Source organism: Cygnus olor, chromosome 11 (assembly GCF_009769625.2).
Source record: "Cygnus olor isolate bCygOlo1 chromosome 11, bCygOlo1.pri.v2, whole genome shotgun sequence".
Taxonomy (NCBI): Eukaryota; Metazoa; Chordata; class Aves; order Anseriformes; family Anatidae; genus Cygnus; species Cygnus olor.
In genome coordinates, this window is record NC_049179.1 from 11,167,827 (window position 1) to 11,185,477 (window position 17,651).

Consider the following 17,651-nt stretch of genomic DNA (forward strand, 5'->3'; position numbering starts at 1 on the left):
AAATGGAAATTGCACATTTTTAAAGATCAAAGAACTATCTGGAAGAAATAGTAACCATTAGAAATGGGAAAGTTGAAATTGGCTTAAAGAAATGTAGGCACAATAGTAAAAAGAAAGCATCAAGAGTGATTCACATTGTGAATCTTTATGAATTATGAAGCTTTATTGATGAGATTAAAGGTTATAGCAGGGAGTTACAGATGGGCAGAACTGAAATATGAATATGGCTGAAGGTGAAGAAGCAGCAGTGTTTCATATCTTACATATTGTCCTTACATATTCTTCCATATTATGCACAGATGGAAGTTTTTATTTTAATGTTTAATCTCTGTAAATTTTTCACTTTTTTCTTTGTTTTTGTTCTAGACAGAAATTAGAAGACTGTACTACAGTTACTTTTGTTTGTGTTAAATTCTTGTGTTTGTATTCAGCTTTTGTGTTTGGTTGCATATATAATGTTTTGCTCTTTCCTTCATTTGCTTGTATTAAAATAGCACAGAAACAAATAAGTATTGTAATACAGCATTTCTCACACTGTGAAACCTTGACATTTTGCCTTTGCTTCCTATTTTTCTAGCAATGCTGAACCACACAGAGGTCAGTGAGTTCATCCTTTTGGGCCTCACCGATATCCAAGATCTACAATACTTTTTCTTCATCTCCTTCCTGTTGCTCTACCTAACTAGTCTTCTGGGAAATGGTGTCATTGTGACCATGGTGATATCTGAGCCGCGGCTCCACACACCGATGTACTTCTTCCTGGGGAACCTTTCCTGCCTGGACATTTTTTACTCTACAGTTACTGTTCCCAAGATGCTGACTGGTTTTCTCTTTGGGCATCAGCCTATTTCTCTTGCTGGGTGCTTGGCCCAGCTCTACTTCTTCCACTTTCTGGGCAGTACGGAGGCTGTGCTCCTGGCCACCATGGCTTATGACCGCTATGTGGCCATTTGCAACCCACTGTGCTACACCCTTGTCATGAGCCCAAGGACTTGTCTGCTGCTGGCTGTGGCCAGCTGGTCCATTGGTTTTGTACATGCCATGATGCATTCAATTATGACCTCTCAACTGAGTTTCTGTGGGCATAACCAAATTCATCACTTTTTCTGTGATATCAAGCCACTGTTGAATTTGGCTTGTAGTAGTACCAGCCTCAACATGATCCTCCTTAATGTTGTCACCACATCTATTGCTCTAGGCCCATTCATTCTCATAGTCCTTTCCTACCTATACATCGTCTCCTTCCTCTTCCAGAAAGTCCAGACTCAGGAAGGAAGATGGAAGCCCTTCTCCACCTGTGCCTCTCACCTTACCGTTGTGGCACTAATGTACATACCACTGTTCTTCAATTATACACCTCCATCCTCAAGCAGCTCCTCTATAACAGACATGCAGGTGTCTGTCATGTACAGTGCCATCACCCCGGCTCTGAACCCCTTGATCTACACTCTTAGGAACCAGGAGGTGAGATCTGCCCTGAATAAAACATTAGGGAGAAAACTCTCCTGGTGGAAAGTGACCAAAACAGGAACAAGATTCAGAATGTGGTTACTCCACCATTCATATTTACAAGAGAAGAGATCAAAAGGATGCTGTATTACAAGAGACTAAAAAAATCACTCATTATCTCATGTAGTTCAGCACATTACAATTTAATTGCTTAGATGTAAATCAGGGGAGATATTTAAGGCCTTGATCTTTGTTCTGTCAGTGTAGATGTCTTATTGTAGCCCATCTAGTCTCCAGCATCCGATACAGAAGCATGTTTGTCTCTTGCAGGATATGAGCCAAAGCTGACAGTCCCATTCAGTAGTCCTGGATAATACAAAGTATTACATTATTACTTGATGGCTATGTTTAGGAAGCTGAATGACTCTCCTCACATCCAGACACTCTGTATATCCCAAGAGAGCTAGTATGTGTTACATTTTGGGTGTTGCATAGACTGAGAATTTTGCCAACATTTGACTCGAGTCATCTCTTTTTGGGGGATCCATATCTTTTCATTATGTGTAAGGGGAGCCTTACTAATGAACTTGTATTTAAATGTATGCTTAAAAATGGAGATGAGCATGAAGTGTACATTTTTAGACAACTACATCGAGACCTTTCACCTGAATTCGACTCTCCTGCTTATCTTCTACTCTTCTGCCCATCTTACTTACTCCTGACTGTGCTAAATACTTTTCTCAAGATTTGTAAAAATGCTGACCCCCAGCTTCTAAAAAAGGCATCATGAACAAGGCAGACGTTCTCGCTGTCATCACACCGAACCCATGACACTGAACAGTCAGCTAGGAATTCCGCACCCACTCTGAGCACTCAGATGCTCCTTCCAGCACTCTTGGACTTTAAGAACAACTGCACCTGAGGCAGACAGAAGACTTGACAAGCTTTTTTATATACACTCAGAAGAAATGGTATGGTGTGGCGTAATGTTTTTTGACAATGTATGTAGGAAGATACAAGAGAGATTTCAACACCAGCTTTACTGCAATGCAGGGTGAATAGGAATGAGCAGGAGTCAGGTATATAGCTAACATCAGCACTCGGACATACAGTCCATGAGTCCATGAAAAATTTTTTTTTTTTTTTTTTTTAGCTGGAAAGTTGCGAAGGAACTGTTTCCCTCCCTGCAAGACCTGCCTGGTGTTCAGTTCTGCACTGGTGCAGAAAGAAACTCTAAATCTACACCAAGCTTGCAAAGGCTATATGTGTGCTGTCTTTGAGAACAAACCAGAGAGAGATCTCAGCTACCAACTTGGTGTGCAAACTGGCATTTGCCCAAAAAATGATAGTTTGCACGTCATGGAATAAACTACCTGTAATCACATGGCATATGGTTAGATCTCTTTTGGGTCACATCTTGTAAGCAGCCATCTAGCACAACCCCAAAAATGTTGATGTTCTTATTTAAAATTCTCAGTTCAAAAAAGGGAGTGTTTTTTTTTGTTTGTTTTGTTTTTTGTTTTTTGTTTTGGCCAGTATCTCTGCCCTGTGTCCCTGGAGGTAACATGAAGAAAGGGATAGGGTGTTTGAGAATGCCGTAGAAAAGAAATGTGGGAGATTCTTACTGGTTATGTAAGAACTCAGTGCCCTGTGATAGGAATGGAATTAAAGAGTGATACAGTGTAAGGTAGTCTATTCATCTTTTTGCAAAAGGGTAGAGGAAAAAAAGGGAAGTTTGGAACCATGTATTTTTTTCATGGACTAGTTTCCACCTACTGGAACTTTCTATTTTGTTTTTGCTGATGGTATGTCGTGAGTATATACTCATGCTAAAGCATTTGGAAAACTGAATTTCAACTGCATGTTACGAACAAACTATATGAATCTTCATCACCAAACTGAGCCTGTGATTATTGCTATTGTGTTGAGACTAGGAGACTATCCAAACCTCTACAAAAGTCCACACTGAACATCCATGGACTTACTTAGAATTGTATAATCATAGAATGGTACCCAAACATTGGTCAATGACAAGAACAAATGAGAACACTGTTGCATTATAATCGACGGATATTGATTTATCTGCTTTATCTCATATAGCCAACTTCAAATTTGATGAATTTAAAGAGATTCTTAGAGCTGTTCTCAAGTATGTATTAACAGTAGCTGCATCCAGCGTATTCCTGCAGTCCTGGGCAGGTGAGTGGAATGATTGCTCTTTATCCTGGGGTGTTTTTACCCTGCTGCAGCTAAACTCCACCACAACCACTCTCTCACTCCTCCTCCTCGAAGGAAAAAAGGGGAGAAAATACAATGAAAAGAGCTCAAGGGTTGAGATAATTGGGAGACCACCCAGCAATTACCATCACAGACAAAACAGACTCAGCATAGGGATATTAATATAATTTATTGCCTATAACTAGCAGACTAGAACAGTGAATAAATCAAAGCAAACTAAAAAACTTTCCCCTCATCCACCGTCTCCTACATCCTCCCCCCAAGTGGTGCAGAGGAATGGGGGCTGCAGTCAGCCTGTAACACTTCATCTCTGCCGCTCCATTGTTGCGCTCTTCCTCTGCTCCAATGCAGGGTCCTTCCCACAGGATGCCATCCTTCGCAAATTGATCCTGTGTGGGCTCCCCCACAGACTGCATCTCTTCAAGAAATGCTCCAGTATGGTTCTGTACCACAGGGCCATCCATCAGGAGCAAACTGCTCCAACATGGGTCTGCCATGGGTGGCAGCTCCTCTCCACAGGCTGCAACTCTGGCTTGGAGCCTGCTCCTGCGGGGGCTCTCCATGGGCTGCAGCCTAATTCAGGCCACATCCACCTGCTCCACCATGGGGTCCTCCACAGGCTGCAGCATAGAGAACTGCTCTGCTGTGGTACCCATGGGCTGCAGGGGGACAGCCTGCTCCACCATGGGTCTCTCCACAGGCCACAGTGGAACTTCTGCTCTGTGCCTGGAGCACCTCCTGCCCTCCTTCTGCACTAACCTTGGTGTATGTAGAGCTGTTTCTCACTCCTCTCTCCCAGCTGCTGTTGCACAGCAGTTTTCTTTTTCCCTTTCTTAAATCTGCTCTCACAGAGGCGTAACCAACATTGTTTATTGGCTCGACTCTGTCCAGCAACAGATCTCTTTTTGAGCTGCCTGGAACTGGCGTCTATCTAACACGGGGCAGCTTCTGTATTCTTCTCACAAAGGCCACTAGCCACCCCTCCAGCCCCTCTGCTACTAAGCCCTTGCCATATAAACCCAATACCTGTTTCCATGCCCTGCTAGTAGTGAACCTGAGCATAAGTTCCCAACAGGTGCATGTAAACACACACGCAGAGCCACAAATGGATCAATATGGGTAGGACACTATATTTGACAAGTCTCCACATAACACAGACAGCATGAATGTGGATGTCTTATAGCAGAATATCCCCTTCATGAGTTTATCTGTCTACTAGACCTTTGGTCTCTCCAGTTTTGGTCTCTCAGGCCCTTGATGTTTTCAATGTTTGGCATCCAGAGCCACGATCCCTTTGGCAGCTGGACTTTGGACTAATGGGCTCTCCGCGTCTTGTTTTCTGACCTTGGTCCCTCTAGTTTTAGACCCGTAATCTTCTGTCACTCCAGAATCTGTTTTTCAGGCCTCTTGTCCTGATCAATGTCTTTATGTTTACTACCAAATCACTCACACATATGCATATGCACACATAAAAAGGGAAAACTTGAGGCGGGACATAGACAATCTGTCTCAAGGCAGGACATTGTGCAAAGAGGTTGGAGCCAAGGTCTTTCTAGTGATGCCCAGTGACAGGACAATAGGCAATTGGCATAAACTGAAACACAGGAGGCTCTGTCTGAACATTAAGGAAATCTTCTGTACTGTGTGGGTGACTGAGCAATGGAACAGGTTGCCCAGAGAGGTTGTGGAGTCTCCCTCCATGGAGACATTCAAAAGCCATCTGCCTATGATCCTGGGCAACTGGCTCTAGTTGGTCCTTCTTGAGTAGGGGGGGTTGGACCAGGTGACCTTCAGAGATCCCTTCTAAACTTGGCAATTCTGTAATTCTGTGAAAGGAAAGCAGTTTAATAAAAAGGCAGGACAGATTGTGGTAACTGGGTACAGTGGTTGACCAGACCAGTGCATATGATCTTTTATTTGCTCATTTTCCTGTGTTTATCTCCCTTTATCTTCCTTTGGCCATTTCCCTAAACAAACTGTAATAAATCCTGTAATATCCCCAATTCTTTTATTTAATTCCAGACTTTCCATCCATCCCCAGGCTTTCCAAATTCTATACTCCCTTATGCAATAGTCCCCTTTATTTTGCATAGCACTTGGGGAAGTTCCTGGGACTATGGCTCAGTCATTCACCTTTGATGGTATTAGGGATGACTGATTCAGAAGGATCAGGTTGTCAGCATTCTCCACCCTGTCATTGTTCCTCTGATCACAGTCTGTCTGTTTTGAACAGACATTAGCCAGATATCCTTATAGTGTGCTTATCAGCTGCAGTTTATGCATAGCTTATCCTTGCATTTGGGGAGAAGTGATGGATCTGGAGACTTTATAGATACTGATTTTTTCAGAAAGAACTTTTTTTAAAGCTCTCTTCAGTTCCTGATTCCTCAGACAGTAAATGAAGGGGTTTAAGATGGGAGTGACAATAGTATACACAGCTGACACAAGCTTATTCAAGTCATAAGGATCGATCTTCTTGGGCCGAGCATACATAAAGAGGGCAGCTGAGAAGAAAATGGTGACCACAGTTAGGTGGGAAGCACACGTGGAGAAAGCTTTCTTCTTACTTTGGGTGGTGGGGATATGCAGGATTGTCGTGATAATTAATAGGTAGGAGACAATAGTGATGGAGAGAGGAACAAGCAGGATGAATAAGGCCAACACAAAATCTACCATCTCTGCCACTGACATATCAGTGCAGGCGAGGTTTAGCACTGGGCTGATATCACAGAAAAAATGGTTAATTACCTGGGGACCACAAAACTCCAACTGAGAGATGAAGGAGATCTTGATCAAAGATACAGTGAACCCACTGAACCAGGAGAGAGCTATCAGGTATATACACATTTGGTATGTCATGATGACCAGATAGCGCAATGGTTGACAGATAGCCACATAGCGATCATATGCCATGGCAGAGAGAAGGACACATTCAGTGCACATGAAGGAGCTGAAGAAAAATATTTGGGTCATGCATCCCACAAAGGAAATACTTCTGTCTTCAGCAATGAAATTTGCCAAGAGTTTGGGGATAGTAACTGAGATGTACCAGACCTCAATGAAGGAGAGATGACCAAGAAAAAAATACATGGGTTTGTAGAGCTCATGGTTTGTTTTGATTAGGGAAATGATGACCACATTCTCCATAACAGTTAAAATGTATGTCAGTAGTAGTACTATGAAGAACAATACCTTCAAGTCCATTAGGGCTGGGAATCCTAGCAAGAGGAACATGTTGATCTGGGTAGAATTCTCTTCCATAAAGAGAAGTGCAGAGCTGAGTCTTGGAGATCAAATACAGAAAAGGAAAGGGAAAAAAAAAAAAAAAAAAAGAAAAAAAAAAAGAGAGAGCAGAATATGGGAAAGAGGCTTGAAAATTAAATGCTTATTTCTGCAAAAATTAAACACATTTTCTTATCCCTAGATAGGATTTGTGTGATTAAGCTTTAGATGACTACCGTGTAGGTTTCTCTTTCAGTCAATGAAAAGAAACAGGCAGTTTATCTGACCTTAGGATAAGATAAACCTCATCAAAAGTGCAGGTTCAGTAATAACAAGGAAAATGTAGATGACTAGTCCAACTGTAAGCATCCCTGTAGAAACCATTTAAAGTGCATTCTGATGAGTCTTGCCCCTAATTCCTGAATTCATTTTAATTCTAGTTTACTAAAACTTTCGTCAAATTTTCAAAAGCATTAATGAGAGATAGATAAATTAATCATCTTGTCTATTGGATTCAGGCATCTCAGAATTGTGATCCTGAAGTTACTGGAACAAAAGAGCTGGTCATCCCATATCATTATTTTTTCTTGTTAAAACAGTTTGCATGTAGAATGCTTATTTTTTTGAAATATGAAGACAGAAGAATTGGCACATTGTTATAAGATAATGTTGAAAATACATTGATGGAACATTTCCTGGGAAAGTAAGAAATTCAAAAGAGTTTACTTCATCTCTAGAAAAAAAAAAAAAAAAAAAAAGTACAGAAATTTTAGTTTGTGGATAGTGACCACTTTTTATTTTATTTTATTTTCTTAATTTTTTTTTCATGAGAACTTTCATTATGAGTCTGTGAGATCCTTGGGGAAAAATAATTTTGATGAAGGATATTTTTTGCTAATTAAAAAGAAAAAAAATGGCTGAAATAATTTGAATTAAAATCTCTTGCTAGTTTACAGGTCTGAATCACAAGACCCTATCAGACTTTATCCTGCAAACCCACTGCTGCAATCTATATACACCCACAGAATGTGTAACACTTTATGTTGTGACAGATGCATCTTTTATGTCTAATTTTGGATCCATTTAATTCATTTTAAAAGCTGTTTTTTCTCCCCATTAACTGAACTGTATGATTCCTCAATGATCAGCTAAAATTTAGGTAGTTACACTTTTCAGATCAAGCCAATTGCCTTTAAAAAGGACTCAAGAACAGTAATCTTATTAGCAGCTGTAGTCATTTTATTGTCATCAATTTATACGCAGAAAGTTCAGAGCATCACCAGGACCCTGTTAAGTCCAAAACTGCTGGAAGAATGTATTTGGCACTAAAACCTGAATTGAAATAATTGCTATTGACTTATAAATTAATGACTTATATAAGTAATCAATTTATAAAAATGACTTATAATTGTTTCAAAGCACTACCTCGTTATTATTAACATTAAAACATTGATATTATTGCTCTTTTCAGTTCACAGTTTTGCTTGAATATAAATACAGTATAAATATATATCAAAACATAACTTGTATGTATAAAAATCACTAAACAGGATTTAGCATTTTTCTGTAAAGACGATCACCAATCCAACTTGTCTTATTTATGCCTGGTATGAATATATATAAACCACTTCTCCAAAATTAACTCATTGGGTGCAAGAACTTACAAGACTGAGACTTGAGGATGTTCACAAGTAAGACTGAAGAAGACCAAAATTTGAGGCTGAAAATCAGACAATCAACTGCAAAGTGGTCCCATCATTTGATGCATCTCCAGATTTTGTGTTCCCTTTTAGTCCTTAAAGTCATGTATGGAGGAGAAATCAGAAGTGTCTTTAAGTAGCCATGGTTCTATAAATTTAAGTGAATTTCTGACAGTTTAGACTTGGCTGTGACTGCTTTTTGTATACAGGAGCATAATTCTACACAGTGGCCTTTGAGACCTTGTCAGAAAGTTTTCAGATTGTTCCCAAAAGATTCTGTCTCTGGATAGATGACTGTAGGTTGTTTTTGTGTTTGTTTTTATTTTCCTCCCCTGCCATGTTAAACACTTCTTTCATGTCTTTAAGTAATTTCAAGTGGCCGAGTAGTTGTTGCATGGGCTGGAAAAAAAAAAAATCTTGGACCAGTGATGGGCCATGCATGTCAGATCCCTGTATTGCTTTACATTTCTTTCAAAATGTGATCACATTATCTGAGTTGCAGATAGATAACAAGGGCTTCATATGTGTTTGAGGGAGGCAGTAAGGGCCAGAGAATGATGGTATCCAACCAACAAGAATAAACTCTCTCACAAGGCCTGCACAGATTTCTTGTGCTGTGCAGAAGCAGGATGGGTGCTGTGGCTCAAAATCCAAACCCAGTGTAAATTCCAACAACTGTTATTGCTACTTTCTTCTCTTGTATCTAAGAAAGGAGAAAAGCATTGGGAACAAAGATGAGAGGAAACCAGATCCCACAGAACAAGACTTCAGTGCCTGAATTCACAGCATGTAGAATAAAGATTTTCTAATGTGGTGAATGCAGTTCTAGTTACAGTGTAGCTGACCAAAGCTGTAGTCATCACTGAGCTTTCCACGCACCTATGCCTAACACCTTGCCACAATGCTCTTCTGGGACACCTGCATAGGGCTGACATATAATACAGGATATGTGAGAACATTTTGCCCTATTACGGAAACCTACAGCATCTGAGTTTTACTAGATTTTACTAGTATAAGGACCTCAACTAAGACCTCTGAAGTAAGTAAGCAAGCTCTGGTGTAGCCTGAATCACTCCCTAGGGGCCCACTGACTGTTTTGTCTAGATCTCATAGAATCATAGAATCACAGAATATCCTAAGTTGGAAGGCATCCACAAGGATCATTGAGTCCAGCTCCTGACTCCACACAGGACCACCCAAATATCAAACCATATATCTGAGAGCCTTGTCCAAATGCTTCTTGAAGCAGGCTTGGTGTCACTTTTGTGGGGAGCCTGTTCCAGTGCCTGACCACCAGTGAAGAACATTTTCCTAATATCTAGGTCTCCCCTAGAGATGTGAGAGTGATGAGGTCTCCCCTCAGTCTCTTCTCGAGGCTGAACAATCGAATTACTTCAGTCAGTCCTCATATGACTTCCCCTCTAGACCTGTCATCATCCTTGTTGCCCTCCTTTGGACATTCTCTAATCATTTTATGTGCTTCCTATATCATGGTGCTTAAAACTGCACACAGTAGTCGAGGTGAGGATGCACCAGTGTAGAGTAGGATGAGATGATCACTTCCTCAACTGGTTAGCAATGCTGTGCCTGATGCACCCCAGGATATGGTTGGCCCTTTTGGCTGCCAGGGCACATTTGTGATTCATATACAGCTTGCCACTGACCAGAATCTCTTTCTGTGAGGCTGCTTTCCAGCCTCTTGTCCATCAGTTTGTACATATATCCAGGGTTGCCCTGTCCCAGGTGCAGAATCCGGCACTTCTCTTGTTAAACTTCACGAGGTTGGTGATTGCTCAGCCCTCTAATTTGTCAAGATCTCTCTGCAAGACCTCTCTACTCTCGATGGAGTCAACAGCTCCTTGTAATTTAATGTCTTCAGTCTTACTTAGTATACATTCGAGTTTTGCATCCAGATCATTTATAAGAATAATGAAGAGAACTGGCCCCAAGATGGAGCCCTGAAGAACCCCACTATTGATTGGCCACCATCCTGATGCAACTCCATTTACTATAAACCTTTGAGCCTGACCTGTCAGCCAACTCTGCACCCTCCATATTATGTATTTATCGAGCTGTATGATGGACATTTTGTCCAGAAGGATACTGTGAGAAACAGTATCAAAAGCTTTACTGAAAAAAAAAAAAGAAAAAAAAAGAAAAAAAAAGATTGTATCAACTGGTTTCCCTTGGTTTCCCTTGGTCAACACTGTTACATAAAAGAAAAAATGAGTTAGCTAAACAACACTTCCCCCTAGTGATCTTGAGTTGGCAATGACCAATGACTGTGTTGTCTTTTAAGTGTTTTTCAATAACTCCCAGCATAACCTTCTCCATAATTTCACTAGGCACTGAAGTGAGACTGACAGGCCTGTAATTACCAGGGTCTTCTTTCTCACCCTTCTTGAAAATTAGGGCAACATTCGCCAGCTTCCAGCCGACTAGGACCTCTCTAGATTCCCAAGACTGTTGAAAAATAATTGATAGAGGTCTCATGATGACATCGATCAGCTCTTTGAGTACCCTGGGCTGAATTCCGTCTGACCCCATAGACTTACATGCATCCAGCTGGAGCAGCAAATCCGACACAAGTCTGGAGTTGGCTGGGAGTTTATTGTTCCTGCAGTCACAGTCCTCCATATCAGGGCTGTCTGGGTCCCAGAGCTCATCATTGCTGTTGAAGACACAGGTAAAGATGGCATTGAATGTCTGCTTTCTCTATATCCCCATCTGTGAGGTGAATACCCTCATCAAATAATGGACCAATGTTCCCTCTGGTCCTCCTTTTGCAGTTAACATACTTTAAAAAGTCCTTTTTGTTGGCCAGCTTCAACTCTAACTGAGCTTTGGCTGCACAAATTATTTCCTTACAATGGTGAACAGCAATGTTGTAGTCCTCTCATGTCACCTGACCTCGTTTGCAGTGGCCATATACTTTCTTTTTCCATCTAAGCTCTAGAAGAAGATCCCTGCTCAGCCAACCTGACATTCTGTCCTGCCTGCTTGACTGCTGACATTTTTGAGTCCTCTGTTCCTGTACTCTTAAGAGGTAGTACTTTAAAAATGACCTGTGCTGATGGATCCCAGCACCTTCAAAAGCAAATTCCCAGGGGTCCATACTAACTAGTTCCCTGAGCAACCACAAGTCTGCTCTCTCTATACCCAGGGTTGAAGTTTTGGTGGTAGTTTTCCTCCTATCACCTAATATTTTAAATTTGACTACTTCATGGTCACTATGAACAAGATGTCCACCAATCACCACTTCACCCACGAGACCCTTTCTGTGTACAATCTCAAAAAGGGACCCACCGCTGTCCAAAGCTGAGCCAATGAGCGATGTTGGTTGTGCCTCTGTGATAGCATATTTAAGAAAGGGGAAAAAAAACCATGCTGTGCAACAGCATCTGGGAGAGAGGAATGAGGAAAAGTAGAGAGAAGCAACCCTGCAGACACCAAGTACAATGAAGAAGGAAGGGAAGGAGATGCTCCAGGTCTGGAGAAGAAGTTGTCCTGTGGCCTGCGTCGAGGACAGTGGAGGAGCAAGCTGTCCCCCTGCAGCCCGTGTAAAAGACCACGGTGGAGCAGGTGGATATGGCCCGAAGGACGTTACAGACCACTGTTAGCCATCAGAGGAGCAGACTCTGGGCCAGAACTGCAATCCGAGGAGAGGAGCTCCTGGTGGAGCAGGGTGTCTGGTGGGAGCTGCAGCCTGTGGGGGACGCAATCTGGAGCAGTCTGTTCCTGAAGGACTGCATCCTGTTGCAAGGACCATGTTGGAGTGGTTCTTGAAGAACTGCATTGTGTTGGAAGCTCACATTGGATCAGTCTGGGAAAGACTGCATCCCATGACTAATATCCCATCCCATAGCTACCAGCATCAGTGTCTGTCTCCACATAGGTGCCCTTGCATTTTCCGTGGAAGCAGCAGAGATGGCAGGTGAGCAGAAACGATCTTGTGTGTAGAAACGATTCCATAAGCCGTACGGCAGTGTGAGGCCAAGGTGCTGGGAGGTGCATCCTTATCGCTGGGTTTCCATCAGTCAAGGGGCCAGGAAGCCTGCCAGCAGGTGCCATTTTGGGCTGATGGTGCAGGTCCTCTGTGCACTGGCTTTGGGTGCAGCCTGTCCTTGAGAGTGCCAGGGAGCTGGTCATCATTGCACAGGGCACTTGATGATCCCAGCAGAGCTGGCTGGAGCAGGTAGTTGTGGCCGAGTGGTGAAGGGGATGGACTAGAAATCCATTGGGGTTTCCCCGCGCAGGTTCGAATCCTGCCAACTACGGCATGCAGTCCCCTTTTGGTCTGCCTGCAGTGACCGTGCTGCTGCCATGGGATGCAGGCCCCCAGGCACAGTCGTGTTCCCCCAGCTGCACAGGGCCTTGCCAGAGAACACAGCAACTCCCCCTTGCTCACTGGGAGTCCTTGTCCTCGCCTCCGCCCCAACACTGCCTGAATGGACAAGTAATCCTGATCCCATTTAGCAGTCAGGCAAGAATTGGACACAGAAAGGGCCACTGATGTCCAGGGGCTGTAGAAGAAGTCCTTCTGTGAACAGAGTGGCCTCACCCTAAAGGGAAGACACTTCCTAGCTCTGAGAGCAGTGGATCCTCGTGGATCTTGGCTGAAGGCCAAGGGGTTCTAACGGCTGACCCCCTCCCTCCCCAGCCCTTGCACACACAGGGACGACCTTTCCTAGGGGTCTTTCCTAAATTTGGCATAAAGCTGAGATGCTGAGGGGTGCGGTCTATCCTGTCTGCTTCTCCTCTGAGGAAGAAGAGCAAGTGCAAAAGGACGTGTGGTGGGGACTGTGGCATCCATCAGACTACTCCCCGCTGTCTCAGGTGCTGACCCGTGTGCTAGAAAAGAGCAGGAGGCTTCGGAGAGGCCGTCTTTTGGTCCCATGGCCAGCTGCTCCGGCAGCAAAGGCCCTGGGAGGAAGAGGGGCTGATGCTGGTAGCCTGGCTGTGTTTGCTGAAGTGGGAAGGGATAGGACAAGGGATAATACCCTGAGGTATTATCACAAGGAGAGAGCCCTGAGAAGGAAAATGTGTGTAAGGCCCATACTGGTACCTGGCTTGTCCCCTGCAGTTGTCCCACTGACGGTCACAGAGCCGCAAAGGGCTAAGGGACAGCTCAAAGGCTCTGCCCTGAGCCATACCCACTGCAGAAGGCAGGCAGTCTCCAGCAGCACTCCTTCTATGCCCAGCCCTGTGTGTCGTGTTTGAGCTTTATCTCGTGTGTCTGGCTGCTGTGTGCCGGGGCATGTAGACAGGCCAGGGAAGCAGCAGGCAGAGGCAGAAACATGCAGGCCTGAGCATGGCCACCTCGTTCCTCGTCCCCCATGACAGGCTCTACCAGGACTCTTCAGGGCTGGGGCTGAGGGCTTTCCGTGTGTGCCTGGCAGGCCCCTGCCCGGTGGCGGGCACAGCCCTGTGTCCGTCAGGGAGCAGCGAGGGCTGGGCTGCGTCACGCAGTCGGAGGAGCCATGCTCCGCAGGGGAGCGCAGCACAGGCAGGGGCAGGGCGCTGTCTGTCAGGGGGCACAGTCCCCATCACGGGGCAGCGTGATTTGCGGGCATGGTGGCGGCCCTGGTGAGCTGTGTGGAGAGCAGGTTGTGGGCAGCCTACAAAGCAGGCAGGCAGGTGCCCCATTGCTGCGGGTTTGGGTCAGGGCGCACCAGGCAGGGCTGGGTGAGGTGGGGGGAGAGGGGCTTGGGGGGGAGCAGAGTGGCGCAGCGGAAGCGTGCTGGGCCCATAACCCAGAGGTCGATGGATCGAAACCATCCTCTGCTACAGCCTTTAGTTGCAGGCTCCTGTCCCAAGCTTTTGTGCCGCTGCGGCCCTTCCTCTCAGGCCAGGCTGCCGTGGAGCAGCAGACATACCACAGCCCTCAACTCTGCCCAGGATACGCTGGGCTGGCGGCTCTGCTAGCTATGCTGACACTGTCACGGTTGCACACTCCCCCTACACATGCAGAGCACGTGCACGGGCAGCCTGCGTCAGAGCCGATGGAGAGCAGCGCCAGCAGCAGCAGCCAGGGAGGCAGCAACGGGCCTTGCAGAAGACGGAGAAGACAGAGGTGCTTCTGGTAGCTGTGCCTCATCCCTGTCTTCCAGAATGAGACAGAATGGCAGGGGCCCCCCGCAGGTTGAAGAAGCGGGTGGCTGGAAGGAGGAGGCCGTTGAGTTGGTGAGCTGCAGGAGCCTCAGGGAGGCACACAGACAGATGCGTTGGTGGTATAGTGGTGAGCATAGCTGCCTTCCAAGCAGTTGACCCGGGTTCGATTCCTGGCCAACGCACCCCAGCTTTTCTTCAGCCAGGCTGCAGAAGCAGTGTGTCGTGCTCCAAAACCACCCCATTTCTGTCCTGACATCTGAATGCCATGTGCCCTGGGGCATCGAGCCTTCCTTACCTCCCCAGAGCAAGGTGCTGCCTGGTTTCTCTCCCAGGGACGAGCACCCCCATGACGAGGATGCTGCAGAGAAATGCTGAAGCAGTTTGGTGCTGCAGCAGGTGGATGGCTGTCCTTTATGGCTCAAAGGCCTGTCTGGGTGTTCTGAAATAACACCAACTTGAATGAATTTACTCTCTTCTTCATCCTCTGTATTTGGCATCTCTGTGGAGCTGGCTGGTCAAATTTCAGGTTTCTTCAGCTTCAGAGAGACTGCTGGTGTGTACAATGCCCATTGTCAGAGCAGAATGATCTTTCCTCTGAGGTTGGGCTTGAAATACTCTTTTGCACAGTCGTAGCCAGGACTGCACATCTCGGCATCCCTGTGTCCCCAGGCTGCGCGCAGAGCCACTGCCATACTATACTGAGACTCCGGCATGTTTTAGACCTTCTGAATATAACTGGAAGTGGATGCAACAATGTTCCTGGGAAGAAGGAAGGGAGATACACACTCCGCACTCAGGAGATACCACTCTGCCACCTTTGCAGGCAAATTTCTTTCTACTCTGAGCCCCAACCTATTCCCGTCGTTCCCCTTCCAAAAACGTACAGCAAACAGTAGAAGCCATTTGTGCCTGCCAGCAGTACGAGGGCTCCAACCTCACATCCATCCTGTGATCACCAGGATGGAGACTCATTTCTCTAAGAGTTCCTGTCTTTCCGTTGCACACCTGTTTATGGTAGTTGCTGTGGAATGAGGTCAGGGACGTCCATATAGCCGTGGCAGTGCACCAAGCGTAGGGAATGACTCGCATGCATGGGAGAGGGCAGGTTTTGCCTGCTGTTTTTCCAGTGGAAAGAGTTAAGATGTCAGGAGAGAGGGCACCTGAGTGCCATCAGAGGAAGAAGGTATTCAACGTTGTGCAACACATAGGAGGGTGTGTTGTGTCATCCTGGCAGCTCTTCTTTTTGTTGAACCTCGTGCTATGCTCCATCACTTGCTCACAGCAGGGACAGAGCATGTGTCCAGAGGGTCCCATGGTGTAATGGTGAGCACTCTGGACTCTGAATCCAGCGATCTGAGTTCAAATCTCAGTGGGACCTCTGCGGCTTTTGGCACCCAGACTCCTTTCCTCACCGTGCTTTCATCTTACGAGCCCAGTGCCTTCCTATGAGCTCTGTTGCTTTCTTTCACTTCAGTCTTCCTGCTTGCCTCTCCTCCTCCTCTATATTACCCTCCTGCCCCGTGCCCCACCCTCCCCACACCGCCCCGCCCCGCCCGTGCCTCTTGCTTACTGAGCCCTGGCACCCGCTCGAGTAGAAGACATTGTTCAGATCCATGGCCAGTGGCATGTTGGTTATCTCCAAAGACGGACACTCCACAACATCCAAGAACACCTGATTACCATCTTTGACCACCCTCCCTGCAGCAGTAGAGAGTTACTGTGTGTGGCATTTAGTGGGTTTAATCTGGTGTGCGCTGCATTTTGTCACCTCGAGGGGACACCACTGAGAAGAGGCTGCCTCTCTCTCCTTTATCCCACCTGCCCAGCCTACCCTGCCCAGGTATTTAGACACATGGATAAGATGCCCGCTGAGCCTTCTCTTCTGCAGGCTAAGCAGTCCCTGCTCTCGCAGCCTCCCCTTCCATCATTCACGACAGAATCACAGCGCGGTTGAGCTTGGCAGGGTCTCTGCAGGACATCTTGTCTGTCTCTTGCCTGGGGACATGCTCGCTGCCCTGAGGGAAGGCAGGTTCTCCCTCCTCTCTTTCCAGCAGAAACAGGTAAGCTTTCCTTGCAATGCTTTCCTTGAGGCGTGAGGAGCTAATGGAGGCAGGAAGAGAACAGACCACCACGAGTCTCCAGCTATGCTGCACAAGGTCTTTAATGAGAAGGTAGAAATGCAGTGGCACAGTACAGAGACCAAGAAGAGTGTTTGCAGGGTTCAGGGAGGCAGAGAGAATGGCCCACCCATCTCAGGGATGTCTGCCCCAAATGGGATGATCCCCGCGCTTCAGCAGTTGAAGCGGCAGAGTGGGGAAGGCAGACACAGCCCTGACCCTCCCAGACCAAGGGAGCCCCCAGAAGAGATGGGAACCCCCCCAGTGCTGAGGGAGCTGCCAACAGCAGCTGACAGAGAGGATCCCACGGCGGTGCTCTGAGGGAAAGAGGTGAGGATGGGGCCCGGCAGGGTCACCACGACCGGGGAGGCCTCAATGACAACCGTCGAGTCAGCGCACCGGGCGACACACGGCTCACTGCAGCTGCTTGCAAGTGGGGTTGGGCCAGAGGCACCACAGGGGGATGGGACACAGGGTCTGAAGCAAGACATCTCTCGTCGAGGGAGGCAAAGCTGAAACACAGAGTAGCAGGGAGGGAACACAGACCCCAAGATCAGCCTTTGTCATCTCCAAAACAGAAATTGCTGCAGTGGAGATTGGACAGGATGCACAGGGCTATTTGGTAAGAGTCCATCTGTTTTCAGGTGCTAATTCTTGCAGAGAGACACCCCTGCAGCTGACCCCCCATCAATCTCCCTCTGCTTGAGAGGTCCCCACAGTCCCCAGCTCTCCAAATCCACCCCTTCCAAAGGGAAAGAGGTCACAGGCCCAAAACATCTGTATTGCAGTGCCAATCTGAGGCAGCCCAAGTTCC

The 17,651-nt window shown here is 46.1% G+C and overlaps 2 protein-coding genes and 4 non-coding genes across 6 annotated transcripts; 5 read left to right on the top strand and 1 right to left on the bottom strand.

Moving 5' to 3' along the window:
* The first annotated feature begins 579 nt into the window (after positions 1 to 579).
* On the top strand, positions 580 to 1,611 carry LOC121076195 (olfactory receptor 12D2-like). Its single transcript, XM_040570326.1, has one exon. The coding sequence runs from the start codon at positions 580 to 582 to the stop codon at positions 1,609 to 1,611; it is 1,032 nt and encodes a 343-aa protein (XP_040426260.1).
* A 4,362-nt stretch (positions 1,612 to 5,973) lies between these two features.
* LOC121076196 (olfactory receptor 6B1-like) lies at positions 5,974 to 6,948 on the bottom strand. The gene has a single exon (XM_040570327.1). The coding sequence runs from the start codon at positions 6,946 to 6,948 to the stop codon at positions 5,974 to 5,976; it is 975 nt and encodes a 324-aa protein (XP_040426261.1).
* A 5,856-nt stretch (positions 6,949 to 12,804) lies between these two features.
* TRNAS-AGA lies at positions 12,805 to 12,886 on the top strand. Its single transcript has one exon. It is a non-coding gene; the product is annotated as a tRNA-Ser (tRNA).
* Positions 12,887 to 14,324: 1,438 nt separating this feature from the next.
* On the top strand, positions 14,325 to 14,396 carry TRNAM-CAU. Its single transcript has one exon. It is a non-coding gene; the product is annotated as a tRNA-Met (tRNA).
* A 434-nt stretch (positions 14,397 to 14,830) lies between these two features.
* On the top strand, positions 14,831 to 14,902 carry TRNAG-UCC. Its single transcript has one exon. It is a non-coding gene; the product is annotated as a tRNA-Gly (tRNA).
* Positions 14,903 to 16,026: 1,124 nt separating this feature from the next.
* Positions 16,027 to 16,098, top strand: TRNAQ-CUG. Its single transcript has one exon. It is a non-coding gene; the product is annotated as a tRNA-Gln (tRNA).
* Positions 16,099 to 17,651: the final 1,553 nt, after the last annotated feature.

Excerpts from the sequence above, each read along its gene's own strand:
- LOC121076195 (XM_040570326.1), top strand. The coding sequence starts at position 580 with ATGCTGAACCACACAGAGGTCAGTGAGTTCATCCTTTTGGGCCTCACC.
- LOC121076196 (XM_040570327.1), bottom strand. The coding sequence starts at position 6,948 with ATGGAAGAGAATTCTACCCAGATCAACATGTTCCTCTTGCTAGGATTC.